General features: G+C 39.1%; 2 protein-coding genes across 11 annotated transcripts in view; one reads left to right on the top strand and one right to left on the bottom strand.

Annotated features, from left to right (window-relative positions):
* Positions 1–13410, bottom strand: part of WDR91 (WD repeat domain 91) — a 28141-nt gene extending 14731 nt beyond the window's left edge. The window contains exons 1-7 of one of the 2 annotated variants that reach the window (XM_070755954.1): positions 13195–13410; positions 9595–9774; positions 8761–8968; positions 7578–7660; positions 5491–5621; positions 3569–3746; positions 2324–2482 (exon numbers count right to left, since the gene is read on the bottom strand). In XM_070755954.1, the coding sequence (XP_070612055.1) occupies positions 2324–2482; positions 3569–3746; positions 5491–5621; positions 7578–7660; positions 8761–8968; positions 9595–9774; positions 13195–13317 (1062 nt within the window). In that variant the 5' untranslated portion in view covers positions 13318–13410. Of the gene's footprint in view, positions 1–2323; positions 2483–3568; positions 3747–5490; positions 5622–7577; positions 7662–8354; positions 8418–8760; positions 8969–9594; positions 9775–13194 lie in introns of those variants that run through there. The other variant, XM_070755955.1, reaches the window with a different exon arrangement.
* A 2308-nt stretch (positions 13411–15718) lies between these two features.
* The window catches only part of STRA8 (stimulated by retinoic acid 8), a 42026-nt gene continuing 37582 nt past the window's right edge, over positions 15719–20162 (top strand). For 2 of the 9 annotated variants that reach the window (XM_070755953.1, XM_070755944.1), the window contains exons 1-2: positions 15796–16258; positions 18197–18397. In XM_070755953.1, coding sequence (XP_070612054.1) covers positions 16139–16258; positions 18197–18397 — 321 coding nt within the window. In that variant the 5' untranslated portion in view covers positions 15796–16138. The other 7 variants (XM_070755945.1, XM_070755950.1, XM_070755946.1 and 4 more) reach the window with 7 other exon arrangements.

Below are 20162 nucleotides of genomic sequence, written 5' to 3'. Positions count from 1 at the left end.
TGAGAACACCAAGTAACATAATGTTGTAATCTAGACTGGAAATATTATCAATATTCTAATTGTCCAGGTTAACAAAATATTGAAGGCCAATGAAGAACCCATATGTTAACTTTATTTCTAAGGGTTCAATTTGAAGGACATTTTGTTTGTAAAATCTGGCCTGCGACAATATCCTCTGTACATGTACCATGTCTTAGTACAGTGGAACCCCGACATACGAGCTGCTCTACTTACAAGCAACTCGAGATAAGAGCTGGGAGGGGAGAGATATTTTTGTTCTACTTACAAGCCCAAATTCGGGATACAAGCGCCAAGGAGCTGTCTCCTGAAGCCGAACGCTAACTTCCGCGTTCGGCTTCAGGAGACAGCTGCGAAGCGGCGCGCATGTTTTAAAAAGTTGCAGCCAGCCTGGGGGGCTCGGGGGGTGCTTGCAGCCAGCCTGGGGGGCTTGCCAGCACCCCCCCGAGCCCCCCAGGCCGGCTGCAACCTTTTAAAACACGCGCGCGGCTTCGCAGCTGTCTCCTGAAGCTGAACGCGGAAGTTAGCTCTTTTTCTTTCTCTCTTTTACCTTCCCTTCCTCTATTTCTTCTTTTCTTTCTCCTTCCCACCTTCTTCCCTCCCTCCCTCCCTCCCTTCACTCATTCCTCTCTTACTCTCCCCTTTCATAAGTTTCCTTGCTTCCTTCCTCTGTTCCTGTCCCTTCCCTCTTTCCTTCCTTCCCACCCTCCGTCCATTCATTTATCCCATTCCTCTCTTGATCGCTTAAAGCCGGTCCCTGGTGCAAAAAGGGTTGGGGACCTCTGTCCTACAGGATTGGGTGGCAGAGAAGTTGAACATATGTAAATTTAAAAGTTTAAGAAAGTTTACAAGTTAAGTGAAAGAAACTTCATTATTCATTTATATGTACATGTACATTTCTTCATTAAAAACTTGTCTTTCTGCATAATTTAGACTAACTTTGTGAGTTTTTTGAGGGCTGGAACCAATTAAAATTATTTACATTAATTCCTATGGGGAAAAGTCATTCGAGATAAGAGCTGCTCGACTTAAGAGCCCAGGTCAGGAACGAATTAAACTCGTATCTCGAGGTACCACTGTAATATGTTATTTGTTATTAGAAGGATCACTGTTTAAAAAAAGGCATTATAGCCCAGTCAGTTCTAATAGAAGAGGCAACTGTTAGCAACTTATCTACCATTCTACAAATAAGTAACTGAGGGCTTATCACAATCCACAAGAAATGTTCGGGGGTGGGTTGTAACTTCCTCTCACACATGCACAGTGTCAAAAACTTGTGCATGCACAGAAGCAAAAAACAAGATGGCGCCACCATAGGCACCACCAAGAGAGCCAGTTCGAGGCATAGTTCCCTCTAAGCTGAGCAGTGAGCAATCGCTCACTTAAAAATCATCATCAACTCAGAGTTTTCCAAAGCTGCCCAGAAGCCGAGAGGGAAAGAGTGAGAGGGAAGGAGAGAGAGAGGAAGAGAGAGAAACAGATAGAAAAAAGAGAGGAAGGAAAAGAGAAAGAAAAAGAATGGGAGTAAGGAAGAGAGAAAGAAAATCAAAATCTAGTTTGAAACTAGCTCAACTATTTAAGTGGCATTTTGATATTGATAGAGTTGCCCTATTATGAGCTCACTGTTATAGACACACAGTACAATATTTTATTTTGAAATTCTCTGAGGCAAAACAGGGTGGGTTTTTATTTGTTTGTTTGTTTATTATTTCTGTGCCACCCAGTCCCGAAGGGACTGCCGCTCAGACACTTTACTTTTCCGCCCACCCCCCAAAAAAATTAGAGGGAACACTGGTTCGGGGGCGTGGCCAGTTGGCCATCGCTGCCGGTTCAGCAAGCGGGAGGAAATTCCCGCTACTGGTTCTATAGAAATACAGGTAGTCCAAATCAGCAGGAACCCACGTCTAAAGGGTTCGTATAAAGTGCAATTATATTTTCTGACCCACAGATCACAATGCATCTTTTGGTCTTTCATAATCAAAAATTTTAAAGAGGGGAAATTGCTGCTTATCTCTTTTCTATCAAGTTTCCAAAGCTGAGAAGGATTGCACAAGTTTTTCCCCCACGTAATATTGGAGGAGACATAAGCAGCTGACTAATCATAAGGCCCACATAAACTTCTGTTGCTCAAACAATTTTAGGGGAAAAATATTTCAGAACCCCATGATCCTTTTGTGATTCATAAGAGAACATCAGCTGGCAGAAGAAATAAAACTGATGCTTCAATTCCCCAGTTCACTTTACTAGGACCAATCCTAGGGGAAGGAAAACTTGCCCTAGCCATACAAGACACTAGCTGCACTACCTGGAAAGTTATTTTAGATCCAACCTCTTTTTTTTCCTTTCCGTGATCCTGTAAACGTCTCTGATTCTGTTGTAATGAGGTAGGCTCCATGGAAACCACACCACTGACGTGACTTTTTGATTCCTTGCCTCCGATGACTGCCTCTTTTCCTCTGGGCACCTAGAAAACAAAGGGTCATTTTTTTATTCTGCAAAGCCCCGTGCCTAAATTAATAGTTCAGGTACAAAACAGAATGCCAGATACAATGCTGATATCGACAATGCTGCTACCCTTCAAAAAGACCTTGACCACGTAGCAGAATGGTCTAAAACCTGGCAACTTCAAATCTCCACCACTAAATGCTCTGTCTTACACATTGGTAAAAAGAATCAGAATATTCAATATTAACTTGGAGGAATTGAACTTATTGATAACTCTCAATCTGTCAAAGACCTTGGAGTACTCATATCCAATGACCTAAGTCCTAGAGCCCACTGCAACAACATTGCCAAAAAGGCTTTATGAGTTGTTAACCTAATCCTTCGCAGCTTCTTCTCTGGTAATTTTGAACTGCTAACAAGAGCTTACAAAACATTTGTCAGACCAATCCTAGAATACAGCTCACCTGTATGGAACCCGACATCAACACAATTGAGAGAGTCCAGAAATATTTCACAAGAAGAGTCCTTCATGCCTCTTCTCACAGCAAAATACCTTACTCCACCAGACTTGAAATTCTTGGTTTAGACAATTTACAACTCCGTCGTCTCCGTTCCGACTTAATTATAGTTCATAAAATCATATAGCAAAATGTCTTACCTGTTAACGACTACTTCACCTTCAACCACAACAACACACGAGCACAAAATCGATTTAAATTAAATGTCAACTGCTCCAAACTTGACTGCAAAAAATACGACTTCAGCAACAGAGTAATCAACGGCTGGAATGCACTACCTGATTCTGTGGTTTCTACTCCTAACCCCAAAACCTTTAACCTTAGACTATCTACAATTGACCTCTCCCCTTTTCTAAGAGGTCTGTAAGGGGCATGCATAAGCGCACTACTGTGCCTACCGTCCCTGTCCTATTGTCTTCTTTTGTTACTTTTTATCATTACTTATCTAATGTTTTATTTGTACAAGTTATCACCCTATAATTGTTTGACAAAATAAATAAAAAAATAAATACAGAAACTCTACTGTATGGTATACTCTGATTCTTACATATCACACGGGGAGAGAAACCACAATTATTTCTCCTCACCTGGTGGTTTGGCAGCTCTTTTCTGCTTCCCTGTGTTGTTCCCGTCTGTGGTGAGGTGGCTGCTGTTGGCTGGGTTGCTCTTGCAGGGCCCTTCTTGCTCTGAGGTAGCAAGGAAGACAGGAATCCTCCTCGGGCCTGTAGAGAATGTGCAGTGCTTCTCTGGCTGCATATCAAGTCACTAAATGAGATGCAGGGAGTAGTGGTGGGGAGGCAAATTAATGGTGGTGAACCCTAAATCGCCATACCTGACAGAAATTCCATTTTCCAAAAGAATTATCATTTATGTCACACAATGTTCATTTGCAGACAAAGTCCTTGAACTGCACGTCTTCAACCTGCCTTGTTCAGAAACATTATGGGGCAGTGATAGCGAACCTTTTTTTCCTCGGATATCAAGAGCATGGGCACACGCTATCACGCATGCCTGAGTGCCAACACCCATAATTCAATGCCTGTAGAGGGCGAAAACAGCTTCCCCTGGTCCTGGAGGCCCTGTAGAGGCCGGAAACAGACTGCTTCCCAACTTCTGGTGGGCCCAGTAGCTCGTGTTTCGCCCTCCCCAGGCTCCAAAGGCTTCCTTGGAGCTGAGGGAGGGTAAAAACACCCTTTCCCATCCTCCCGGAGGCTCTCTGGAAGCCAAAAACACCCTCCCAGAGCCTCTGTTCAAGCTAAAAATCAGCTGAAGGCACACACATGCATACTGGAGCTGAACTAGGGCAACAGCTCGCATGCCGGCAGATATGGCTCCGCCTGCCACCTGTGGCACCCATGCCATAAGTTCGCCATCACTGTTAAAAGGTTTCAGTTTTCAGGTTTCGGTGAAATCACATTCACCATCATCAGGCTGAAGTTTCCAAGCTTCGTGCTGTTGTAAAATGGAATTTTACATTTTCCATTTTACAACAGCACGAAGCTTGGAAACTTCAGCCTGATGATGGTGAATGTGATTTCACCGAAACGTCGCATAAACATGCAAAATATTACATAGGGCAAAACCCGAACTCAGAACAATCTACATACATACATACATACATACATACATACATACATACATATATATAAAAAAATTATTTTTTTTTAATGTCGGATCACCCTGGTATATTTTAAGGAACGTCACAGCTCCTTTTTTGCCTCTAGGCCCAACCCAGGACCACTACAAGGCAGTTAATATATTTTATAGCCGACAACTATATTCTGTATGTGTTAAATGTTTAACATATAACATTTAACATATATATATATATATATAGTGTTCCCTCGATTTTCGCAGGTTTGAACTTCGCGAATAGCCTATACCAGTTTTTCAAAAAATATTAATTAAAAAATACTTCGCAGGTTTTTTCCTATACCATGGTTTTTTCCATCCGATGACATCATACGTCATCGCCAAACTAATAATTTTTGCAAATAAATAACAAAAAAAGTAATTATTGTTAATAAATAATTATGTTTATAAATATCAGGATCACTATTCAATGGTGAGTACCAGTAATAATGGTGACTAAATGGTTGTTAAGGGAATGGGAAATGGTAATTTAGGAGTTTAAAATGTTAAGGGAAGGCTTGTGATACTGTCCATAGCCAAAATTGGTATATTTACTTCCGCATCTCTACTTCGCGGAAATTCGACTTTCGCGGGCGGTCTCGGAACGCATCCCCCGCGGAAATCAAGGGAACACTGTATATGTAAAAATGAGATACCTAACCATCAGTTCTACAAGAACGTGGAATGCCAAGGAGAGGTAGAAGATGCAAGATAAGTAATAATTTTCAAATGTTCCCTTAGCTTTCTTTTACATAGTATCCATATATGTTTCTAGGAAAGCTGACTGAGTAAATCATGCAAACACTTCTAAAACCTCCAAGATTTCTATAGATAATCTAATTGTATGTTCAATGACTGGCCTCTCACATACACTCACAGCTCTGAGTCCCCCAGATGGTCCATGTTAGTTACATATGAAGGAAGCTTATGATCAAGCGTCAAATCCTCCTCCTCCTCCTGTAGTTCCTCTTTTTTTATATGGGAGTATTCTGCTTGCAAAGCAAATAACTAGAAAAAATGGGCGAAAGAATAAAAAAATGATTTGCCTTCCCTCTGTATGAATGCAAGCCAGAGAAATGGAAATTGTGTCATTAATTTCAAAACAGCAATTATATTAGCACAACTTATTAGGCAGGAATCTTAGTTTATCAAACTACAACACGAATGGGCAGCCTACACAAGCATGCTTGCAAGCCATAAAGCAGCGGTCCCCAAACTACGGCCCGCAGTATGCATGCGGGCCGCTGAGGCCATTTATCCGGCCCGCAGCAGCGCACGAGATTTTACACAAACAATAAGCTCCCGAATCTCCCGTCCACTCACTGCGAAAAACAACCCCCGTGCAGCTTTTCCAAGGCTGCGCAATGGAGCCGGGCGTTGGAGTTGGGGGCAGGGACCAACGAAAGTGCGGAGGCCAGTGAAGGTTTTTCTTATTTTGAATGTCACGTGCACGCACGTTCCCCATCCCCCTGCCAGCCTGCTGGGGGGGGGGGGGGGCGGGGAGGCCACAACCGAGAGGCTCGGCACCAGCCCATCCATGCCAGGCGGGGGCGGCAGCGGCTCCCTTTCCTTATTGCCGCCACCTGTGCCTCCCCTCAGGGAGCCACCATTGTCACCGTGCCTTTTCCTCTCGCTCAGCTCAATGGCCGACGGCTTGGCGGGAGGCGCCGGCAGTAGACAGGCGGTGGGAGAAGGAAAGGCAGCCGTGGCCGCCCCTGCCCGCTGCGGATGTGCCGATGCTGAGCCTCCCCGCCCCCCCAGGCAGTCTGGCAAGGGGATGGGGAGCGCGGGCACACATGTGCGTGCAACATTCAAAATAAGAAAAACCTTCGCAGGCCTCCGCAGAGAAGAGAGGAAGAGAGAGAAAGAGAGAGAGAGCAACAGACAGAGAGCGAGATAGAAAGAAAGAGGGAGAGAGAAAGTGAGAGAGAGCAAGAGGGGGGGGAGAAAGAGAGAGAGAGAAAGAGATAGGAAGAGAGAGAAAGAAAGCAAGAGAAAGAAAGAAAACAAGAGAGAGAAAGAGTAAGAGAAAAAGCAAGCGAGAGAGGAACAGAGAGAAAGAAACAAAGAGAGAGAAAGAGAAAGAAAGAGGGAGAGAGAAAGGAAGATGGAGAGATAGAAAGAGTGAGTGAGAGAGAGAAAGAAAGCAAGAGAGAAAGAGAGAGAGAGTGAAAGAGAAAACGCGGCAAGGAGTTGGGGACTTGCTCCACTTCGCCTCCTCCTCCTTCCCCAGGGCGGCATGCATTAATAAAACAGGGTTTTTTTATAGTCCGGCCCTCCAACAGTCTGAGGGACAGTGAACTGGCCCCCTGTGTAAAAAGTTTGGGGACCTCTGCCACAAAGGAACATTTTTATACAACTCACTGAAATATTTCAGTATAGTCTAACAAGCACTACTTGAAATTTGGTTTATAAATCCTGACTTGTTTGATATTTAATTCAAATTCATATTATGAAGAACTATTCTTTCATGGTTTTCTTAACTACATACAGTGGTACCTCTACTTACGAACTTAATTCATTCTGTGACCAGGTTCTTAAGTAGAAAAGTTTGTAAGAAGCAATTTTTTCCATAGGAATCAATGTAAAAGCAAATAATACGTGTGATTGGGGAAACCACAGGGAGGGTGGAGGCCCTGTTTCCTCCCAGGAGATTCCTAGAGAAGCCCCAAGGAGGCTCCACCCCACCTTTTCCGGCCCTGTTTCTTCCCAGGAGATTCCTAGAGAGGCCCCACGGAGGCTTCTCCCTGCTTTTCCAGTTTCAGTTTCGGAGGCTCGGGTTTGTAAGTGGAAAATGGTTCTTGAGAAGAGGCAAAAAAATCTTGAAAACCCAATTGTCATCTAGAAACGTTTGTAAGTAGAGACATTTGTAGGTAGAGGTACCACTGTATAGTGAACTATTGAACCATATATTTCTGTGCCAGAACTGGGACACAAAACTTAATATACAGGTGCCATTCTTACCTTTTGGCAAAGAATTTCATTTTTTTCTTGCAGAACATGGTTCCGCTGACATTCTGCCTCAAAGTTCAGAATCACTGGCATAGGTACCAAAGGTTAAGGATAAAGAAACTTAAGATATTTACAGGCCTCTTCCCTTTGCATATGAACCAAACTTTTAAATACTTGCTAAGAACTTTAAATATTTCATGAAATAACTTTGTCTACCCTTTGCCCTATGAAATATCACCCCCCCCCCAGGTCCAACATTAAAAACTTGACTTTGTGAATTCTTTTGTGGCAGAGCAATATGTGATCCCACCTGAATGCTATAATTAATAATAAGAATATCATTCCCAGTAAACCACACAGCTATTTCTGAGGTTTAGCCAAAATTATATTTAGTTGGGTTTCTAGTATACAGTTCTAGCACGGCAGAGTGATGGATGATTTGACTCATGGGATTATTTGAAACATGAGAGAATATATTAGTTCACAGGGAAGCAGTTGTGCTAGAATGCAAAGATGATTCCTACTGCCCTCATAACAATAATTATTACTTTCTACAAAAAAAGAAGTAAAAAGAAAACACATGCACAGAAAAGCAGTTGATTCAGGCTTACATAGAAACATAGAAGATTTTTGGCAGAAAAAGACCTCATGGGCCATCTAGTCTGCCCTTATACTATTTCCTGTATTTTATCTTAGGATGGATCTATGTTCATCCCAGGCATGTTTAAATTCAGTTACTGTGGATTTACCAACCATGTTACAATATTCTTCCATTTGGAAAAGGATATGCATGCATTGAAATAAAACGCTGAGAAAGTTATGTAGAGAAACAATGAAAATATCTATCCACCGACGGGATTATTTGAAACATGAGAGAATATATTAGTTCACAGGGAAGCAGTTGTGCTAGAATGCAAAGATGATTCCTACTGCCCTCATAACAATAATTATTACTTTCTAACAAAAAAAGAAGTAAAAAGAAAACACATGCACAGAAAAGCAGTTGATTCAGGCTTACATAGAAACATAGAAGATTTTTGGCAGAAAAAGACCTCATGGGCCATCTAGTCTGCCCTTATACTATTTCCTGTATTTTATCTTAGGATGGATCTATGTTCATCCCAGGCATGTTTAAATTCAGTTACTGTGGATTTACCAACCATGTTACAATATTCTTCCATTTGGAAAAGGATATGCATGCATTGAAATAAAACGCTGAGAAAGTTATGTAGAGAAACAATGAAAATATCTATCCACCGACGGGAAAAATACATGGCAAAGTTAGGGTTTGCATCTGGATTTGGGATAAAAGGCAAAACAAACCAGTCCTTCCATTCAGCCTGGTTTTGAAGTTCAGAGGCTTGCTTGAGAAAGAATTCCTGTATTTTATCATTTCTGTTTGCCTAAAATGTACAAAACAAAGAGCTTCAGATGTCATTTTCCCCCCATAGCAGCAGCTGTTCAGTTCTTCAGCAGCTGAAAATACAATTTTACAGCTCTCTTACAGAATAACAAGAATATATTTCCAACTAAACCATATAGCTATTTTCTGAAGAATTGTGTCAATTGTGTTTTGACAAAATGCAGGTAGCCCTTGACAAAAGATCACAATTCAGTTCAAAATCCCTGTTGCTAAGCAAGACAACTAAGTTTAGTCTCATTTTATGACCTTTTTTTATCACCGTTGTTAAGTGACTTGCTGCAGTTGTTAAGTTATGGTTCATATGGTTGCTTAATGAATCTGGTTTCCCTATTGACTTTGCTTGTCAGAGGGTCACAAAAAGGTAATCATACAACCTTAAGCCACGGCAACTGTCATAAATATGAATCGATTGCCAAACATCTGAATTTTTATCACATGGCTGTGGAAATCCTGCAACAGTCATAAGTGTGAAAAACAGTCATGTGACTTTTTTCAGTGCTGTTGTAACTTCAAGCAGTCATGAAATGAACCATTGCAAATCAAGGACTACCTTAACTGTTTTTAAGTATCTTTATTCTGAAGCAGGTTCGTTAAATCGATACAAACCTGCACAGCATGAATGAGATAATAGCGGTATAAACTGATTTTCAGCTTGTTCACTGTAGGTCGATACATATCCTCCAGTCGACTGAAGAGGCGTCTGTCAAGATAGTTCCAGTACTCTCGAAGGGCAGCTAGATCATAATTGTGAACAAACTGCAGAAGCTGGTCCACTATCTTGTCCACCTAATTAGAAAATTAGAAACCCATCAAAGTAAGTTATATAACCAATAATTTCAGCAATCAAGAAAAAATCGCAGCAATAATTAGATTGTTTAATTATCAGTCATAGAATAAAGGAAAGGAAGAAAAAAATATGTTGACTATGATTTTCCATGCAAATGCTTGCCTCCTTTATAGAAACGAGATTCAAATATATATAAAATACACTTCCCCTTTAATTAGGATTTAATAGAAGGACAATAGTCCATATTAAAGGGGAAGTATAGTAGTACATGTGGGGCTGTCTCTGTTGCCCAGCTTCACATGAAATTTTTTTCCCAATTTCCCTACTTCCTCTCCAAAAATATTGAGGTTCTGACAGTTAGTCTGGCAAAGGACAACATTTTAGGAAACACACGTGCAACATTAAATAAATGAAAATTAACATCCCTCGGTTAGCTCCTTTCTATTTAAGTTTTTGATTCATATTAAGACTTTTTGATTATCCATATCCAAAATATTAGCCTATTCAAAAACAAAGACAATTATCTTGAGAATCTACAATAAAGATTGCTTCCAATTTCTTTATTCCAGGATGAAAAATAACCATGTAGCAGTATAAACAATTATTATTATTATTTATTGGATTTGTATGCCGCCCCTCTCCGAAGACTCGGGGCGGCTAACAACAATGATAAAAACAGCATATAACAATCCAATACTAAAACAACTTAAAAATCCTTATTATAAAACCAAACATACACACAAACATACCATGCATAAATTGTAAGGCCTAGGGGGAAGGAATATCTCAGTTCCCCCATGCCTGATGGCAGAGGTGGGCTTTAAGGAGCTTACGAAAAGTGAGGAGGGTGGGGGCAATTCTAATCTCTGGGGGGAGCTGGTTCCAGAGTGCTGGGGCCGCCACAGAGAAGGCTCTTCCCCTGGGTCCCGCCAAACGACATTGTTTAGTTGACGGGACTTGGAGAAGGCCGACTCTGTGGGACCTAACTGGTCGCTGGGATTTGTGCGGCAGAAGGCAGTCCTAGAGATAATCGGGTCCAGTCCCATGAAGGGCTTTATAGGTCATAACCAACACTTTGAATTGTGATCAGCAACTGATCAGCAACCAATGCAGACTGCAGAGTGTTGGTGTAACATGGGCATATTTGGGGAAGCCCATGATTGCTCTCGCAGCTGCATTCTGCACGATCTGAAGTTTCTGAACACTTTTCAAAGGTAGCCCCATGTAGAGAGCAATGTCACTGAAAAGATGTGTCTCCAATTCCAAATGAAGCAAATATTTAAGGTAACAATGGTAACATATCTTGGGTCCACGATACAGTTTTTAAAATTCTGGAAGAACTCCTAGAAGCCTGAAATAGCAACAGATCTGTGAGTCACATAGCATTTGCCTAATTGCTTTAGCTTTGAAAAAATTCATGGCAAATGGCAAGTAACTGGTACAGATATTAAATACAAGTAGGGAAGTTTAGAATAGTTCTGGAATGTCTTTGGTTATTATCTGGAACAATCCTCATTCGCTCCCTTCAAACACTGAAAAGTACCTCTAAATTCTGATATTCTGATTTATTCTTCAGCTATCTTTAACTCTAAAGACCATAAAACCTTTGTTTTGATATGCAGGTAGTCCTTGATTTACAACCATTCATTTAGTGGCTGCTTAAAGTTACAACAGCACTGAAAATGGTGACTTACAACAAGGTGTTTGTCTTACAACTACAGCAGTATCCCATGGTCACATGATCAAAACTCAAGCATATGGCAACCAGTATGTATTTATGTCATTTGTCCAATCCCAGTCACATGATCAGCATTTGAGACTTTCCCAGCTAGCTCCCAATAAGCAATGTCAATGGATGACACCGGAATTGGCTCGTGATTTACTTGGTTGTAAGGTTGTCAAACTGGATAACTATTGCCTTGCTTAGCAATGGAAATTCTGGTTCTAATTGTGATTGTAAGTCAAGCACCATCAGTAATTTGTAGCCAATTTTTCTCCTTTATAACCTTCTGTTTTAAGTCAATTTCAGCTATAAAGGAAATGTCAGGTTACTGACCTGTGAATAGGTATTCTCAGCTTGAACCAACAGAAATAGGCAAGAACAGATCATTTCAAAAGGAACTTGAAACAGAACATATAAAGAAAAACCATCTTTTATTTCATTTACTTTTGCCATTCTAGATTATTTTATGTTTCATAATTTTCCCCTTCCATATTTTTTAAAAATGCAATTTGGTAACAAGTGTTCTGCATATTGTTGAAGAGCTGGCAGGGACAATAAGGTCGGAGTCCAGGAATTGCAGAGACCAAGTTATGTGTGTGTGTGTTTTTTTTCTTAATTTTATTTTATTATTTCATATTGGTTTTATCGTTTGTATTTTTAGTCACTGTTCTTAACCACCAGAATTGTGGGCCACAAGATAGAAAACTATACAGAACTTTTAAAAAATATATTTTAAAACCCTGGCTTTAAAAGCATTTATTTCAGAAATTACATGGATTCCCTCAGGCTGCCGATTATGCAACTCTGTCCGATTAATATTGGACAGAGATGAAATATTAAATTGATTTAATAGCTGTTAAAACTTATTTACATGAGATATGTCTGGGACCATGAACGACTGAGTGTACATGTTATTTTAGGGTTATTATTTGTTTCTATTGTCTTATTTCTGATATTTTTGATATTGTAACTTTTTATATTGTTAGCAGAGTCCACTGGAGTTGGGTGGCATATAAATCCTGTTAAAGATTAAAGTCTCGACGTAGTCTTTTTAAATAAATTCATGTGCTAATGGTTTTGTTTTGATTCATAATATCTTGGGCTGACTAAACAATAGAAAATATGTTATATACAAGCAAAATGTCATCATCTAAACCTAAACTAGATGCCGCGGAGATAATCCATAGTGCCTATGGACTATTGCAGTCTCTCAGTTTTGAAAGGGAGATGCACTCTGCACATGCTCATCGAGGTCTCTCGTTCTCTGGTTCTAAAAAAGAGCTGCAAGGGACTGGATGCCTTCTCTCAGTGTTTCCCAACCTTGGCAACTTGAAGATATCTGGACTTCAACTCCCAGAAGTCCCCAGCCAGCATTCGCTGGCTGGGGAATTCTGGGAGTTGAAGTCCAAATATCTTCAAGTTGCCAAGGTTGGGAAACACTGTTCTAACTAACGCATTGGAAGAAAATCCCAAAAATCATTTCAAAGGCAGGCCCGTCCAGCCAGAAACCACTGTTCCGGCAAAGACGCTCAGAATCCTGGATCACAACAATGCTTTCTCTGTTCCCGTTTCTGGCGGCGGCAAGTCAGCCTGCAAAGGAAGACCGGGGAAGGGGCGTTCTCTCCGGGCTGACCGCCCTCCCCATCCCCTAAGCCTCCTCCAACCAGCCCAGGCCTTTCCTCCCTGCAGTCCTCACCCGGAAGCCTTTCTCCTTGTCTGCCTTGATCTCCGCGTCCAGTTGCTTCAGTGTGGCAGTGAAGCCGCGGAACAGCAAGTACTCCCGTACCAATTCGTCAACGCGCTCCGCCGCCGCCGCCATCGCGTCCCCGGCTCGCCCACGAAGACGAAAGAGACGCCCGGTTGGCTTCCATGCGCCGCCCCACGCTCGCTCGCTGCCACCAATCCTCCTCCTCGCTCCGCCCCTGGGTGGTGTGTGGTTGTTTTTCCCCTCCTTCGCCACCGAACTTTTTATCACAAATGAATGTTGACATTTATTTCCAACTTGTAGGTTTTTGTTTTGCTGGGAAAACTCAGTCTGAAGCATTGAACTGGGTCAGTAAGGGGCGAGTACAAGTGCACTAGAGTGCCTTCCGTCTCCTGTCCTATTGCTCTCCTATATCTCCTATACCTTTCTTCTATTCCTATATCTCTTCTTCTATTCTTTCATTGATATGTTTTATTACTATACCTTCTTTTTTATTATTTCTTAGATATATTTTACTATGAGTATATCCTCTATAACCTTCATCATGTATTTTACTATGTGTATATAGATATATACCCACTAAAACCCTCATTGTGTATTGGACAGAATAAATAAATAAATAAAAATAAAATAAATATCCTCAAAAGACGTTCGTTCCTTTGAGTCTATGTATGATATGCCATATGTTAAATAAATAAATCCTTTGACTGAGAAATGGCAGTGCCCTTTAGTATAGAAAACTCATGATATTGGCACAACCCTCTGGATTTCAGGTTTTAAAGAACTTTGATGTCTCTTAATTAGCTTATCTAAGTTATGAATTTTCCTTATCGTACATATACATATTACTACTAGTTTTTTTCTCATCATTCCTATTTATTTATTTTATTTATTAGATTTGTACGCCACCCTTCTCCGAAGACTCGGGGTGGCTATTACCCATCTCCTCCCCCTTATGATTGTATGACTGTAAATTGCTGCTTGTATCCTTAAGATTTTTATTAATATTGTTTCCCGGTTGCTTATTTGACCCCATGACAATCATAATTTTTGACAATTGTATATTTTCTTTTATGTACACTGAGAGCATATGCACCAAAGACAAATTCCTTGTGTGTCCAATCACACTTGGCCAATAAAAAATTCTATTCTGTTCTATTCTATAGTGTATGCAAATAAAAGATATTTCATGTGGCTGGATCCACCAACTATCCTGTATATTCATGCCATTAACCCTGTTATATATATTTTAACATGCACATGCAAGGCTTTTTAAAGCAATTGTCCAGGGAGGGGGTGTTGGGAGTTCATTCTCTGCATCTGTGTTGACAATGGATTAATGTTCATTCAAAACTAAACTATAAATATATAATTCACTTGTTGCCCTCTCAATTACTGGGCTGACACAAACCAGTGGACAAAAACGGAAAGAGATGTAACAAAAAATTGGGCATGGTACTTTTAGCTTTCAACTTCTGGACTTCTCAGTCTTAAAAAGGTTCTGATATTATTACTTCTAACTTGATTTAACATCTAAATCAAGTTTATGACAAAGCAGACTTCAAGATTAATTGCATTGTGATTATAAAAAGCTGCTGTAGATCATGTTCTCCATCCAATTAAGGAGGACTTATGGAAATGGAAAATGAACCATCAATACAATTTCAGGAGAGGTCACATTGTGCACATACTGATGAACTTAGATCAACATTTTTAAGTTAATTAAGCAGTTTCAATCTGCAATATCTCTAACAACCAGATTAGTTTGTTATTAGCACCAGGGTATTTCTCAAGTCAGCAATGATACCTGACTAGAGCAAAATTTATTCTATCCCTTAAATTGAAATTATCCTTTTTAAAAAAACCTTAAATAAGGGCATTATTATAAGTGTTCTTAGAATCTGTATAAGTTCAAAACTTTTAGTACCTCCGTAAAAAACAAACTACCATCGCTTGGGGAAGATATAAATATGGTGTATGTACCTAGATTATTAATAATTTGTTGTAGGCAAATTTGTTAAAGAAGTAGGGCAGAGTAAAAGTAAATGCCTACTTCAATATGAGATCCGGGTATGTTTTTAGGCGCCTGATATGTATGTGAAATAGATTATTAGTTGCTTTGGTACTACAAGCAAATAGTCCTTCGGGATTGGGCGGCATAGAAATCGAATTAAATAATAAATAAATAAATAGATCTGGATTAAATACGAAGAATGCAACACTTTATTTGATGACGTTCTGTACAGTACACACTGCAAACACCTAGAAGCAAATACGTAGAAATGTCCAGGAGTTTAAAAGTAGAGTGTGAAAATAATCCCATAATATATATATCTTAATAAACAATACACAAATCAGAACTATTTATTTTCCAGGACTTTGAAATCTCCTCTTTCTCTTAACTACTGTACTCGCTTCACCTCGTCTTATCTTTCCCGCGTTTTTGTTGCCATTTCCGGCATCACTTCGGTCAGAATCTCTTGCTTGCCATTCGCTTCTTCCTATTGGCAGTTGGCGAATTCTCCTGCGATGTGATTGGTCGTGGTATGCGCCGCTAAGTTAATGCTATGGTGAGAGCGTGTGCGGGATGGTAGGTTAGGTGGGTGTGTGGAATGTGTGCAAGGTGGGAGGAGCGGTAGGGCTCGGGAGTAACGAATGAGTGAGTCAGGTAACGCTGGAAAGCGTAGCATTTGCCTCTCGTATTCCAGGGTCGAGAGCGTGGAGGGAGGAGCTGGGAGCATAATGTGGGGAAAGAATTGCACTCCTAAGGAAGGTTAGCTAGGCACGTTAGAAAAAAGAGAGTGAAAAGAAAGGGAGTTTCTACAGAAGGGGACGGGACAAACCCGGAGAATAGCTGGACACAGACGGTGGTAGGGTTTGGCTGTATAATTAATAGAAAAGGTAGTAAGTTTATCTTTTGAAGTCAGGAGGGACAATGTTACTTGTAGTTGGAAAATTCTGGGGAAAACAAGCTGAGAAAATGATAAACGCCGCTATTTCAAACACCCTAGATATTCACGGAATGTTGCCATGCCAGTCCTTCCAACCTGTCTATGTAATTCTCTGGGATTTTTAGCTTTTTTGCGTGCAAAAGTGTATGGCTCACCATTATATGAGCTATTAACGCCTCCCACACACACACACATTTTTAAATGCTCTAAATACATATGATAGTCAGAAGTAAGAAATATTTCTCTTTCTCCTTCAATCAGACAATATCAGAGCAAAAAAAAAGAGGAATGGACCCAACTGAAACTGCCAAGTGTTTTCTGTTGTCAAATACCAATCAAATAATAATTGAAAGCCCATTAGCAACAAAGGAACACTCTGTATTGCCTTATTTCAATGTAGTAATATTTTGCTATTTTAACTACTATTATTTTATTTTATTCAATTTGTATGCTGCCCAACTCCCTAGGCATCTGCTAGCCATAAATAGCCTTATAAACCATCCTGTGCTAAGCACATTGAGCTGCAAGCATATTCCACAGCTTTTGAAATCTGAATAAATAGCCTTATTCTCCATTAATTTATGTAAATCATGTTTAAATCGTTCATTTGAACTAATACAGTATTGTAGATGTATTCATTGAATATGTAGGGAGGATGATTTTTGTAGTCTTTCTCACTGGAGTCAATCATTTCTGTTAAAGAGATACAGAAGGAAGCCTTCCAAGTCTCAATATCTCTCTTCATAAATAATAAAACTATTACATGCATTTCAAACTGGCAGAACTAGGAGACATGTACAGTGTTCCCACTTTTATTGTATTAAAAATACATTTATTTCTGTTTTTAATAAGGCATTTCTGACATTTTCATATGGTCAAGCCCTAGTCCTAGCAGTTGAACAGATAGGCCATATTTACATAAAATAATTGCAGATATAAACTTTGTGAGGTCAAAAGAAGATAAATTTGAGAAATAAGGAAAAATATTGATCAGTTCTAGCTGGTTTTCTTCTAAGAGCTCACTGGTTTCATATTGTAATAAGGAATGACCAGCATTCCTCCATATAAATCAAGGGTCCCCAAACTTGGCAACTTTAAGACTTGCGGACTTCAACTCCCAGAATTCTCTAGGCAGCTATGCTAGCTGGAGAATTCTGGGAGTTGAAATCCACAAGTTTTAAAGTTACCAAGTTTGAAGACCTCTGATATAAATTGATAGCAAACCATACATTGATTCACTGTATAGTTGTAAGCAAATTAACTTAGACTTCAGTATGTCTCTCAGTTGCATCAGATTTCCACCTCAGACATACAGAATTGCTGTCAAACATGTTAAATAGAAAGTTCATGTAGGACTATGATTGGGTTCAGGCTGAGACAATTTGTTTTCACACTACTTCAACAGCAGACATATTTGTTGTTATCTTTGGGACAACAGTATAGCCTGACAGCAGGATTAGAATAAAGCCTAGAATTGCCTATAATCAAATTCATTTACTGAGTTATATTATCCAATTAATATCTATTGGCTTAATTTTTCTAATGAAATTTTTGTGTATATAAATTCTGGTGTGTCACCTTGAGCCTCCTAACAGAAATACTGAATTTAAATAGAATTTCATTCAAAGACAGCAACAAATGTTCCTTTACTGTGCTACAGATGGAAGTTTATATGATGAATGTTTCTTCATAAAAATAATGAAAATGTAATAAATACTAGTTTAACTAATAGTACTATGAATAATAATTCCTTAAAGCACTGTAGTCAGTATTATTTGGCATCAAGATATAACAAATGAAATGACAAAATATTAAGATGGGGTAAAGTTAAGCACTTTGACCTTTGTAATAGTGAAAATGTTGAACATGCATAGATTTCCATCTATTTTTGGCCATCTTATTTTTTCCTTATTGAATACGGTAAATATGAGCAATTAAAATGAATTTTGATCTAGTTCACTCATAGTGATGGGATAACATTAATACATTAAGAAACAGTAGGCTTCGCCTTATGCATGTTTACCTCAAGTATTATCTTTCAGCTTTTGATGGAGATATCTGGAGACTGCAGCTCTGCCCCATATGCCAGAGTGACTCCTAAATACCATACTCGTCTCCAAGGTATAGAACCACAAGTGGGCAAAAGACGCTTATCTCAGGCACGTCATAGAGCTACATTGGCAGGACTGTTCAACAACTTACGAGAAACGGTATTTTTGCAGCAAGAAAATTCTGTCTCGAAGGTACAGAAATAAGTATGTGAGTCTCTAAATGTGAAAAAAAATTAAATACAGTAAGAATAATACTTAGTAATAAATAGTAATAAATATTATTCTTGCTGTATTCACATGTTCTTACAACTGCTGTTTTAAAATTTTATTTCTGAAATTAAAGCTGTCATGGAAGTTTGATTTAGTGCTTGTTCCAATTTTGTCTATATATTTAGGGATTTTTCTTCTGGGTGCTAGAATTATATTTCTGAATGAGAGTAGGCAGCCTTTTTAATTAAAAAAATTAATACCGTGGGAGAGTGCCAACTCACAAAAAAAACCCTGCCATGGCAGACAAAGCAATCCATTTGTTTTTAAATTATTTTTTATTTATTAAATTTATTTGCCACCCATCTCATTTTAAAATGCCACTAGACTTTACCATTATTAATCATCTATTTAGCTAAAGGAATCCAAAGTTTCTCTTTTTAGTGTCAAACTATTGCTGCAAATAAATAATACAGTATTACAAATGAATGCTTTGCTTTACCTTGCAACATGCTACCTTCTTATTTTACATAGTAAAATAATCTTTTTAAAAGTTAGATGTCAGGGAAGTTGGTGGATACCAAGAATCCTTCTTTTGGCTTAGAGCTTTGAACCAGTAAGATGTGATGTAGAATGTGATATGGAAATAAGGATTTTGTTTCTGGTTGATGACATTTTGTTATTATCTTAATTTATAAACCTGTTTCATACTGTTTCATGTATTTTAAAAAATGATCAAAAGACTGATTTACACAATGCGCTTAACACAATAAAAACATGTTAGGAAAAAATGTATACTCAGGCACAAATATATTTTTTAATTATTGCTGGAAATTATTGAGGTATGTGCAAAGTCAAAGAAAAAACTTCAGTCTGTAAAAAATAGCAAATTTAGAGAACTCATCTCTAAACTGAAAGAAGATGATTCAAAGCACCTGAGAATAGGACAAGAAGCAATGGGTAGAAACTATTCCAGAAGAGAAGCAACTTGGAACTCAGGAGAAATTCCCTGACTATTAGAACAATTAATCAGTGGAACAACTTGCCTCCAGAAGTTGTAAATGCTCCGACACTGGAGGTTTTAAAGAATAAATTGGATAATCATGAGCGTAAATAAGGAATTGGACTAGAAGACCTCCAAAATCCTTTCCAACTCTGTTATTCTATTTTTGTATAATGAAGAGAGTATTTTTTTTTTCTGATGAAAGTATATAGTTCTTCCAATAGAAAGAGGTTTCCTGGAAAAATTAAATACATATTAAAGCAGCTCAGGCCTTTTATACTAGATATCCTATAAATTCAGGGTTTCCTTGACTTATAACAGTTGTACTAGTGGCTATTTGAAGTTAATAACGACAGAGAAAAAAAAGTGACATGACCATTTTTCGCATTTATGACCTTTGTAGCATCCCCACGATCCTGTGGCCAAAATGCAAACACTTGGCAACCAGTTCATACTTATGACAGTTGTTGTGTCCTAAGATCATTAGATCCTCTTTTGCAACCTTCTGACAAGCAAAACCAATGGGGGAGGCAGATTCACTTAATAACCATGTTACTTTTCAACTGCAGGGATTAACTGAAAAACAGTGTTAAGAAAGGTCAGAAAATAAGGCAAAGCTCACTTAACAAATGTCTAATTTAACAACAGAAATTTTGTGCTCAATTGAATCGTAAGTTGAGCACTACCTGTAGATAGATAGATCGATAGATAGAATTTTATTGGCCAAGTGTGATTGGACACACAAGG

This window comes from Erythrolamprus reginae, chromosome 6, assembly GCF_031021105.1.
Source record: "Erythrolamprus reginae isolate rEryReg1 chromosome 6, rEryReg1.hap1, whole genome shotgun sequence".
Classification (NCBI taxonomy): Eukaryota; Metazoa; Chordata; class Lepidosauria; order Squamata; family Dipsadidae; genus Erythrolamprus; species Erythrolamprus reginae.
The sequence above is the reverse complement of the archived record's forward strand: the minus strand, read 5'-3'. Positions and strand labels throughout refer to the sequence as shown.